This window comes from Euwallacea fornicatus, chromosome 13 (assembly GCF_040115645.1).
Source record: "Euwallacea fornicatus isolate EFF26 chromosome 13, ASM4011564v1, whole genome shotgun sequence".
Classification (NCBI taxonomy): Eukaryota; Metazoa; Arthropoda; class Insecta; order Coleoptera; family Curculionidae; genus Euwallacea; species Euwallacea fornicatus.
This window is the reverse complement of record NC_089553.1, coordinates 2,339,189-2,351,234: the sequence shown is the minus strand read 5'-3', so window position 1 is coordinate 2,351,234 and position 12,046 is coordinate 2,339,189. Positions and strand designations below refer to the sequence as shown.

Below are 12,046 nucleotides of genomic sequence, written 5' to 3'. Positions count from 1 at the left end.
TTTAATATTAAAAATCTCATTAAAACTTTATACGGCGATAAATTTCTTAAATAGAATATTATTATTGAAAAACATCTTAATATTTATTAATGCCGTATTAACATTTTTGTTTGACATTGACACTACACTAAAAACCACTGACGTCACTTGACACATCCCATTCCGGGTTATTCTGACGTATCTCGTTTTCGACTATTTGCGAAATTCATTGTGCTATCTTGATAAATTTTCATTTATTAGATAAAATAAGCTAAGTAATCGCGAGAAGCATTATCCATAATGGATGAAGAATATGACGCCATCGTTCTAGGCACTGGTTTGAAAGAATGCATCCTCAGTGGTATGCTCTCGGTGTCCGGGAAAAAGGTCTTGCATGTAGATCGTAACAAATACTATGGTGGAGAGTCCGCTTCGATTTGCCCCTTGGAGGAGCTGTTTTCTAAGTTCGGAGTACCTACCCCTGATGAGAGTTACGGCAGAGGACGAGACTGGAATGTGGATCTCATTCCCAAATTCCTGATGGCCAATGGGTCTTTGGTGAAACTGCTGATACATACTGGAGTTACCAGATATCTGGAGTTCAAAAGTATTGAAGGCAGTTATGTTTATAAAGGAGGCAAAATTTCTAAGGCAAGCTTGCAAATTATAACTCATATAAATATTTATTAATTTCTTCATTTCACAGGTGCCTGTAGATCAGAAAGAAGCTTTGGCTTCAGACCTAATGGGGATGTTTGAAAAGAGGCGGTTTAGAAACTTTTTGATTTACGTCCAAGATTTTGCGGAAGATGACCCAAAGACATGGAAAGATTTTGATGCTCGTTCTCAAAATATGGTCGCCCTATATGACAAGTTTGGATTAGATAAAAATACTCAAGATTTCACTGGTCATGCCCTTGCCCTGTACCGGGATGATGACTACCTTAATCATCCTGCAATTGAAACTATTAGAAGAATTAAGCTATATTCTGATTCATTGGCCAGATATGGCAAATCTCCCTATTTGTATCCAATGTATGGATTGGGTGAATTGCCACAAGGTAAGTAGTTTTGAAACAATAATTTAAATTTATAAGGGAGGTCAAATCTTACAGTTAACATTAGCAATTTGTTCCTGAAGCAATAAACAACTTTTTTCCCCAACCTATTTGTTATATAAAGGATTTATAATTGATTCAAATATGGATCAAACTTGCTTCATACCCAATAACTGTGTATTAAATCCAACGTAGCAGACCAATAAATGAGAGGTCAATGCTTCTTTAGTAGACCAGAACAAGAATTTTTATTTTATAAGGGAAATTAATTATTTTATCACCGCATGCCAACAGCTTTTTTGAGACGTTTTGAAATTTATCAATTTAAAGCAAATTATACCAGTGGGAAACATCTTGAAATGGACCTTCTATTGCTTTATTTTAAGGGTTTGCACGTTTGTCTGCAATTTATGGTGGCACTTACATGTTGGACAAACCCATTGATGAAATTGTCCTTGGAGAGGGAGGCAAGGTAGTAGGAGTCCGTTCTGGCAATGAAGTGGCCAAATGTAAACAAGTAAGTAGTGTCTGTAAAGAGGCTTTCTGTTGTGAAGCAAAAGTAAATTAAGAAATGCAGCATTAGGAAAAACGCTCTATCAGCATATAAAGTTACAATATAAGTTTTTTTTTTTGGGATTTATCCAAAATATCAATATTAAACAGAAACACAGATGATTATTACAGGGGGCCTGTAAGTTTTTTTAAACATCTTCAGGTCCAGCAGTAATGCCAAAAATACCACTGAAAAAACTTTTTTTAAGCTTTATATAACTGAAGAAGTATTTTTTCAGATCACCCTGTATAAACTTTTTTTGTACATCCTATATGTTACATGATGTGTATCATACGTGTGTATGTGAACAAGACAAAAACTGAAAAAATCATCCATAGAAATATGGTACAAAAAATGCATAAACTCTGAAGTTTTCTTACTCAATAGGGCAACATTATTTACCTTTGGCAGTCAATAACATTTGTATATACAATCATGATTATTTTAAAACAAAAGAAGAATAAAATTTCGCCCTTTCTCAGACAGACATGTATCTTCTATCTTCCAACTTCTATTCAAACAGTTTTTGATAAAGAATCATAAACAGGTATATTGCGATCCTACTTATGTGCCGGACCGCGTCCGTAAGAAGGGACAAGTAGTGCGCTGCATTTGCCTCCTCGATCATCCCATTCCAAATACCAAGGACGCTCTGTCCACTCAAATTATCATTCCTCAAAAACAGGTACGACAATTATTAATTTTAAATTGGGCAATCGCTGATTGATAGTTTAGGTCGGACGCCATTCCGATATCTACGTGTCTGTAGTGAGTTACACCCACCAAGTGGCCGCCAAAGGCTGGTTTATCGCGATGGTCTCTACTACAGTTGAAAGTGACAATCCCGAGATAGAAATCAAACCTGGTTTGGAATTGTTAGGCCCTGTTCGTCAGAAATTCGTGTCCGTGTCGGACTACTACGAGCCTACCGATGATGGACTACAGTCGCAAATATTCATTTCTGAGACATACGATGCGACTACTCATTTTGAGACTACTTGCTTGGACGTCCTTGATATATTCAAGCGCGGAACTGGCAAAGAGTTCGATTTCTCCAAGATCAAGCACGAACTTGGCGACGAGGAACAATAAAGTATTTATTGGGTGCAGATTCATTACAGAAATTTGTAATTCAAACTGTTTTATATTATTTTTTATTATGCGAAAGGTGTATCTTTACTATGTTTTTAGGCTTTTTCCCGTTAAGCGCTCAAAGTCGCCTGTATGGAGTTTGAAAGGCTTTGGACTCAATACGATTGCTAATATTCTCTTATATTATCTGCAAGTCTAAATGGATGGTAACTTGTAAGATTATGATTTTTTAATTTGTAGTATAGAGTAGGCCTTTTCAAAAAAGGTATTTATCATTGCTGTGTAACTAGGTTTATGTGCCCTTAAAACAAGGATTAGAATGCTAAAAGACATTTTCCTACAATAACACGATTGAAACATTTTTTTCCTTACCTATAAATCAAAACAAATATGTGGGTACTGGGGCTCTGAAAATGCATTTATAAATTGCATAGTTAAGTAGAAATCAAGATGCATGATATACGTGTCACGAAACCCATTTATACCTATGATAGTTAATGTGATTAAGATATTAATAAATTTATTAAGCACCTATAACCGTCTATTGTTGCCTATCTTTTAAGGGTAATTATAATCCTATAAACCTAAAAAAAACTTTATGTGGTGGTCAGAAAATCGGCTATCTTACCTTACTCTTACTAGACGGATCTGGCGATTAATAGTTTTTAAAATTGTGAATTTATTATGTGAATATATCTAGAAAGTCGCGTTTAGGATTAACATTTTATAAGTTAAGGATCAGTATGTTATGTGGGCTTTAATGCACTTCCTTGTGGGGTTGCAGCATTTTCAATTATTTGTAATATTCAAACAGATTTCAATAAACTTTAAAAACTACCATTTGTGTTTTTCTTTAATAAGTTACCACAGCGGAACAAAGTAATTCCACCTCTTATACAAATAATATAAACTGTATGAAATCTTAAATTTCTATTTAATTCTTAACATTCCATGGATGATGTGGTTGTTTCAGGTGGTTGTAGTTTTAGCAGTTAATAGATCCTACATTCTTGAGTACAATTGGTACTGAAAGAGAAGTAAAATTTGAATATGGTGCTGTCAGCTGTATTAATTGAGGGATATATTGGTGTACACTAGATCAATCTTAGGGTCAGAATAGACCTCAGTTTACAGTGCAGGAAGACTCACCACTTATGTTTTTACTTTGTATCTGGCAAGATATTTATCAATAACATCCCTATTGCTAATATATCAGACAATTTTTTGAAAGTATTATGTAGAAACTTGTAATTAAGAAGGCTTCATAGAGGCACAGGCAAACTAACAATTATTATTGCTATTTGGACGAGTTGCACAAAACTTTTTTTCACAACTATGTATGAACAAAACTTACATGATCGTATGATTCCTACAAAAGTTGCAAAAATGAAAAAGTTGGCTATTACAAACTCTCTAGCCTTTTTGCGCTCATCGTAAGGATCTTTAGAGGCAAATCCACCTTGTTCTTGTATGCGTCTCATTTTTCCGTGACTTTATCGAATATTACAGAAATAATAAAATTAATAAGGCTGCAATGCTTCCTCAAAATTCTAAATTTTATAAGGAAACTGGTAAATGATGAATTAAAAAATGTTAGGTTACCTACAGTCACGTTAGAGAGAGACACATATGTTCTTAATGTTAGTTGATTACTGTCTTTGTTGATAATACGCATTTCGAAAAAGAGATGAATGCTGAGATATAATTTTGATTAAATGGAAATCGAGGTTTCCACTACTTATGTCACGTCATTGTTAACGTGTACACTATAGACCAAGTCTTTGCGAAAAGCCTTCTTTAATGAAGTAAAATTTGAGGTTAAGGTTTACAGTTTTGCTTGTGATTGGACTAATTAAAACAGGATTGTTTCAAATGGAATCAAGTTCTAAGAGAAAAACTCAAGAATATCCTGGTAAGAACAACCAAAACAAGTTAATCCAGCAAAACTTCACTAGTATAATGCAATTTCACTACGATTACAGGTAGTCAGGCAAAAAAAATGAAATTAGAAGAATGCCCTCATAAGGAAAGATGTTATCGACGAAACCCCCATCACTTTAAACAATTCGATCATCCTTTCTGTAAGTGTATTATTTTTGTTATCTTATGGACTTCTATGTTCCTTTCTATCTCAATATTTTATATATTCTACTACATTTAAATGGGTTGACTAGTAACAGTTTTTCACTGCTCATCACATGTGATTGCTGCTCTGCTGAAAAGATCAAACCTTTGTTTGGCAATTGTACATTTGCACAGAACTTACCTTATATTTTCCTTGTCTCTATAGTGTGCAGCTGGTTTTCAGTTTTTTTTCACACTGGCTGCACATTATATGCATCACCTCTTGAATCTGTTGAAGATAGAATCATTTGGTTGATTCCTTATAATATCTGTTATGTCATATGCTTAAGCCATTTTCCATAGACTGGCCAACAAGTTTTCCATAAACAGTAATCACATGAGAGGGGACAAAATTGTCCTCTTCTGTGTACAACCTCTTGCTTATTAATATTTGACCTTATCACCAGATAAAGTCATTGCAATCCTACATGTGAATCCAGTTAGTGATTGTCATTTAAACTCCTCATACTTTAACATAATTAACTACTACTTGTTTTGTATCTAAAGAGATTTCTCATATATAGAAAGAGAGAATTTTAGACATTTTATTTACATAAATAACCATATTATTTTACAGTAATCAAACTAATAGAAATGGGAGACTTAATGGTAATACCTGAAAACATGCCTCAACCAAATCAAGTATACAAAGAACAAATAGAAATTTTAAAGCCTATATTGGCCTCTCTTAGAGTCCATGAATCAGTAGAAAAAGTAACTGACAATGCAGAAGCAGCATGCAAAAGTGAACATATGACTAAAGCTGACACAGTTCCTGGAGGCAGTGGTAGCACAAGCACAGAAAAAGTTTCTCAAAAATGCAAAACTACCATTTTTAATTCAACTTCTCAAATATTCACTTCAGAAGAGGACCAAAATGCTTGCCCACCAGGCTCTATGTTAGAAAAGCTGCAGAGAAATGCCCCTTACAACTTCTTTTTCACTGCAATCCCTAAAAGCCCAGAAACTCTCAAGGAAGTTAATACCATTAGTTTCACAGGTATTATACTTCAACAATTTTTAGCATCTTAACTTATAAGTATTTTCAGACCTCATTTGTCCCAGTTTGGGCCAATTAAAATGTTCTTTACAAGTGAATTTTATTATTGATATAGATTGGCTTTTGAAACAGTACAAAACAAGAAACTTACAGTGAGTTAACAAAACGTTTTGCATCAATCTATATATTCATATTGATGATGATTTTAGTGAAAAACCATTGACAATAGTTTATGGCGATGATTGGCCAGATATCCAAGAGTTTATGAACAAGTTTTGTCCCAATGTCAAGTATCATTTTGTCAAAATGAAAGACCCATTTGGTTGTCATCATACGTAAATTTTATAATCAAATTTTACACTTTATATTATTGGGGGAATTTCAGAAAATTGGGGGTTTATGTGTATGAAGATGATTCTATAAGAGTAGTAGTTTCTACTGCAAATCTTTATTTTGAAGACTGGAATCATTATAACCAAGGGTAAAGATGTGTAGCTTCAAAACCTAACAGTTTCTAACATTGTTTTGTAGCGTTTGGGTCAGTCCTCGATTGCCAAAATTGCCCCCAAATGCTGATTCAAAATTGGGCGACTCTCCGACCGGATTTAAAACGCATCTTATAAATTATTTCCTAACGTACCAACTCACCATTTTCAATGAGTGGGTCGACTATATTAAACGTGCCGACTTTAGTAGTGTAAAGTATGTTTGTATTTAAGATAATAATAACACGTGTCATTGGGCCTATTTTAGAGTGGCGCTAGTTTATTCAGCCCCAGGTAAATACTACCCTAAAAGCAATGGGAACCATTTGTATAGAGTTGGAGATTTATTAAGCCAACATTGCACTTTGCCCCCAAAAACTGATGCGCAAAGCGAAGGACCATTATCTTGGGGTATTTTAGCGCAGGCATCGAGCATAGGTGATAATAAAAAAAAATTATATGTATAGTTGAAAATATATATTTTTATTGAGTAGGGTCGATGGGCAAAACTGCAGGAGAGTGGCTGAGAGGGTCATTACTGCGCAGCCTTGCCAGTCACAAACTTGGACCTTTACCCAACAATTCTCAAGCTACAATCAGTGTAGTTTATCCTTCCGTCAGCAACGTGGCAAACGGTTATTGGGGTCTTGAAAGCGGGGGCTGCTTGCCCTACTCAAAGGCGACGAATGAGAAACAACGATGGTTTCAAACCTACCTACAGTAAGTAGAACGTCTGAATTTAATCTTGTTTAATAGAAATTTTTTAGTCAGTGGATAGCAGACGGAAAACACCGGACCAGGGCAATGCCTCATATCAAGTCATACTGCCGAATATCTCCAAATTTGAGCAAACTTGCTTATTTCCTACTAACTAGCGCCAATTTATCTAAATCGGCATGGGGCAACGTCATGCAAAAAAACGGGGCCAGTTATGTACGTTCTTATGAAATGGGCGTTATGTTTTTGCCCAAGTTTTTCAATGAAGAATACTTTGAAATTTGTGATACGGAAGATAGGACAAATAAATCGTTATTTCCGTTTATGTACGATTTGCCATTGACGCCTTACCAGAAGAATGATTATCCCTGGTGCAATTGAAAGTGTTTTTCTCCTATTTAGAGACGAGTTTGGAGTGTACGTTATATTATATTTTACAAAACATTGAGTATTTGTGAAGACAGAAGTTTTGAAATATGCAGTTCGTACACATTCCACAATTCATCCATGAATGACAGGTTGCGTTCACACATTGTTGATAAACATTTCTTGGAAATTGGAATTATTTTGTTCACGTTAAGTCTAAAGTAAAATTTTCTTCGACAACCATAACCAATACCCGCAGGCGGAGGAAAATTATTGTAATTACCTTGAGTATTAATGAGAAATTCAACATCGGAAGTCTATTAACTGTTTAAATTATTAATCGCTTTTATTGTTACATTTAGTCGATACAAAACTATTAAATATATATTTCAAAAACATGAGAATTCAATAAACACGATTATGCATTTTTTTTTTAAACCTCGGGGGGGGCACTGGAAGATTCCTTCATATGAAAATTATTTTACGGGGGCAATTGTGCATATTTGTCGGACCGACTCTGTAATTTCTTCTAAAATTCTCTATAATTTCCGAAATCCCAACGGTCATTAGGTTTCTGAGGATATCAATATACACAGTGTGTTCGAGATTTGGGAGACTAAAAGAGTTACGAAGTCAATTAAAGAAGAAAAGTTATTATATTAGTGACTCAATCCAAAGCGGCCCTAACTGTTTAAAATTGTTCAAAACTATAGATAACTCCGAGTGAATGGACATCGGGAAACGTAAAAACCAATTAAAAGGCATTTCAAGATTTAAAAAACAGTATCTGTTAAGGTTAATAAAGCCGAAATAATACGAGGACGATCTAAAAAGTTTCCAACCTAATAAAGATACGAAACAGTTTTTCTTCAAAGTTATTTTTATTTTTCTGCATAGCCTTGTAAGTCTATACACTTCTCTCAGCAATGCTCCCATCTCTTTGACCAGCCCAAATAACACTCGGCGTCTTGCTCTGCAACATAAGTGTTTGCGGAAGTGATAACCTCCTCATTTGACGCAAATCTCTGTCCTCTAATCGCAACTCTTTGCTTAACAAACAACAAAAGTCACTTGAGGTTAGATCTGGTGAGTAAAGAGGGTGATCAAGCGTTCAATTCGTAAGTCATGGATTGTCGCCGTGGCAACTCTTGATTACTCAATATGTGAGAAATACGTTCTTTGGACATATTCTTAGTCGTCATTGCCTCTCTCACTTTCATTTGACGGTCGTTTAGTACCATTCAGTGCACTTGAGCGATGCTATCGTCAATGGTTACAATTATGAACTTCCACGAGCGTTCATGGCTTCCCAAGCTATTGTAGTACAGTTGCTTTTCATTTCAGCTACCGAATATTTAACGGTGGTAAATAATGGAGCAGTCCCCGTACACAATGTCGAACTCGCCTTTGATTTACGTAGGCAAAATCCAATATTTAATAACACCTCGAAACTTGACTTTTCCTATTTTTCTAAAAACACCCACATCGACTCACTAAAACAATTGTCAAACCACAACTGCACGTGCAAAAGGGCTGAAATTTTGGCGTATATCTTTCAAAAGACGCGCCAACATGTTCCTTAGCTTTTATTGACAAGTACTGTCATCTTCGTGTTGAGATCAGAAATTTTTGAGACTCCCTCGTAGTAAAACTTGTTCGTATGCCTTCGTACGACAATGTACGTTTAAGTATATACCAGGCATGCATAGGAAGTTATATAAACATACATTATGGCACACATGTAGCGCAACTAAATAAAAGTTTAAAATAAGCATGTTAACAAAAAAAATTGGGATTAATAACATCTATTTCTTGTTCGTTCAAATGTTGTAAAAGTACAAATATATTTTCAATACATTTTGCTTACATCGTTTTTTCATACTATTTTGTTATTTGTAGGATTTATATGTGGAGCAACCTACTTCTTTAATTATATTATTGTTTGTAGGCGACTTTGCTGTTCACAGTATTGACTAAAAATATTTCAAGATGCCTAGAGGTGTTCGTTTATCAAAATAGTTTAAAGTAAAATTTTAGAACATTTTGAAAGCAGTGAAAAGTGTGATATGTACATACAGGGTGTCACATTTAAAGATGTAATTGAAGATTACTAAAAATGGTACGTTGCATGAAAAAGAGTTTCAAATAAAAGTTGTCCGGTAAAGAGGGGGACATGTCATGAAAATAGTGAATTTTAGCCAAAACTTCATTTTATGGTCATTTCAAGGGAAACTTTTTTTTCAAATGGCTACCTTGTATTTTTTTACAGATCCTTGTAGACCTTCAAAGAAATTAATATCCTTTATTTCGACAATTTCTTTATTAGACGTTTTGCTGCAGAGTTATCTTTGATTTTTGTCCAATTTGTGAAATAATCGAAATTATTGATTTTTTTTCTAGAAAAGTTTTGCAACGCATATTCTGTTTAAAACTCATAAAGATCCTTTCATTTATTTAAAAAAAAAACTTCTGTAAAAAAAATATTTTCTTAAATTTCCTCTTGTTAGAGTCTATCTTATAGTAAGGTCTACGGGAAATCGATATTCTTTTTTTCGCAATCGATCTAATTGTTTTGTGTGAAATTATTCAAAAATTACTCTTTTTATTTCAAAATTCAATAATTGAAATGGATCGCTGTACTTTGAATGAAAAATTAGAAATGGTTTTTACTTATGGAGAGACTGGAAGAAATGTTAGTGGGGCAGTAGAACTTTATGCTGAAAGATTTCCCGATGAAAGAGTTCCCTGTTGGACGACTTTCAACAGTACCATAAAAAATTTCAAAGACACGAAAACGCCGGCAACAAAAGTGCAACACATGAAGGCGATCAAATAGCAGTTCTTGCAACTGTTGCCTTTGATCACCGTGTAAGTTGTCGTCAAATTCCTGCTGATTCAAGACTATCAAACACAACGGTCCAAAGAATTTTGAAGGTGAATACATAACATCCTTACCATATTTCTTTACATCAGGAACTCCATGGAGCTAATTTTGAAAATCGAATCAATTTTTGTAATTGGGCAAGGCAGGAATTAAATCAAAATGAGAATTTCTTCTGCCAACGTCTTGTTTTCGGACGAATTCACATTCACTGCACCATCGTGCAGTGAGTCGCCATAATTTGCATTTTTGACGTGCTGTAAATTCACACTGATGTAGAGAAGTTGAACATCAAAGACCATGGGCAGTGGATCTATGGTGCGCTATTGTCGGGGGATATTTAGTTGAACCTTTCTTCGTTGAAGGAAACTTGATTGGAGAAATGTACCGCAATTAATTGCGTAATAATCCTTTGGAATTGTTAGAAAACGTTCTACTTGCGATTAGATGAGTGATGTGATACCAGCATAACGGCTGGCCAGCCCATTTTTCTAGAATGTTTCGCCAAGTTTTGAATTAAATGTATCCAGATTCATGGATTGGACGGGGCGGTCCAGTGAACTGGCCTCCTAGGTCGCTTGATCGGACCTCGCCAGATTTTGTCCTCTGGGATTTTTACATGACAAAGTTTATGCAGAAGTACCAAAAACTGCAGACGATATGTAGAGGAGAGTTGAAAATGCGTGTCAATTGAGGAACGGGGAGACGTTGCGCGGAGTAAACAATTCTTTTCGAATAAGAGTTGAGACATGTTTGGAGCAGGAAGGGCATTGTTTTGAAGTCAGGAATTTAAATTAATATCCCAAATAATTTTTTTAATTAGATGGAAGGACTGTTATGAGTTTTAAACAGAATATATATTGCAAAGCTTTTTTAGAAAAAAAATTTAATAATTTCGATTATCTCAAAAACTGGATAAAATTAAGGATAACAGTGCAGCAGAAGGTCTAATAAAAAAATTGTTCAAACGAAAGATTTTCAATTTTTGAAGATCTTCGAGGATCTGTAAAAAAATACGGGGTCCCCATTTGAAAAAAAAAGTTACCCTTGAAATTACCTTGAAATGGCGTTTTGACAAAAAATCACTATCTTCATGACGTGTTCCTTTCTTTGCCGGACAATTTTCATTATGAAACTCTTTTTCATACAATGTACCGTTTTTGAGTAGTCTTCAATCACAACTTTAAACGGGACACCCTGCATAGAAAGTGAAAAGAATTAGGTGTAAATAAATGAATAATATCAAGGGTGATTTCTAACTTTAAAAATAGAGGAACCTTAGATGGAAGGCCTCCGAAGTGTGGCCGAAAACAAAAAAACCGATAAAGTGATGAACAGAAGAATTAAAATGTTATATGTTTAGGATCCGTTGAAGAGTGCAAGTCATGTACGGCAAGAGTTATGGGTTTCAGCATCAGTGACTCCCGAAAAAACGAAGATTAAGAAACGCTGGTTTATACGGAAGAAAATCGGCAAAGAAGCCTTTAATCACAATGAAAAATAGAAAAACTAAATTGCGTTTTGCGAAAGACCAAGTGAATCAATCGTATGAAAAATGAAAAACTGTTTTTTTGCCAGATGAAAGTCGATTTAAACTGTTCAAATCAGATGAAATTTGTTCGGTTAGAAGACCAATTTGAACGGCGAAGAACGGTTTAATGCGAAATATACTAAATCCACGGTTGAACATGGATATTGCAGTGTTACAGTTTATGGGTGTCTCAGAGAGTTCGGCATGAGACTATTGCGCGATATGTCCATGAAGATCTCTGGAAAATCACATATTGCCCT

At 34.8% G+C, this 12,046-nt stretch overlaps 2 protein-coding genes and 1 long non-coding RNA gene across 3 annotated transcripts; 2 read left to right on the top strand and 1 right to left on the bottom strand.

Annotated features, from left to right (window-relative positions):
- Positions 1–153: 153 nt before the first annotated feature.
- On the top strand, positions 154–3,519 carry Gdi (GDP dissociation inhibitor). Its single transcript, XM_066289268.1, has 5 exons — positions 154–630; positions 686–1,040; positions 1,424–1,554; positions 2,138–2,275; positions 2,326–3,519. The coding sequence occupies exons 1-5, from the start codon at positions 280–282 to the stop codon at positions 2,680–2,682; spliced, it is 1,332 nt and encodes a 443-aa protein (XP_066145365.1). The 5' UTR covers positions 154–279; the 3' UTR covers positions 2,683–3,519.
- Positions 3,504–4,319, bottom strand: LOC136342968 (uncharacterized). Its single transcript, XR_010732720.1, has 2 exons — positions 4,037–4,319; positions 3,504–3,708 (listed from the first exon to the last, which is right to left on the bottom strand). It is a non-coding gene; the product is annotated as an uncharacterized lncRNA (long non-coding RNA).
- Positions 4,320–4,432: 113 nt separating this feature from the next.
- LOC136342957 (probable tyrosyl-DNA phosphodiesterase) lies at positions 4,433–7,792 on the top strand. Its single transcript, XM_066289266.1, has 10 exons — positions 4,433–4,594; positions 4,665–4,763; positions 5,384–5,806; positions 5,856–5,958; positions 6,016–6,141; positions 6,192–6,287; positions 6,338–6,508; positions 6,560–6,729; positions 6,786–7,011; positions 7,059–7,792. The coding sequence occupies exons 1-10, from the start codon at positions 4,555–4,557 to the stop codon at positions 7,387–7,389; spliced, it is 1,785 nt and encodes a 594-aa protein (XP_066145363.1). The 5' UTR covers positions 4,433–4,554; the 3' UTR covers positions 7,390–7,792.
- The last annotated feature ends 4,254 nt before the right edge of the window (positions 7,793–12,046 follow it).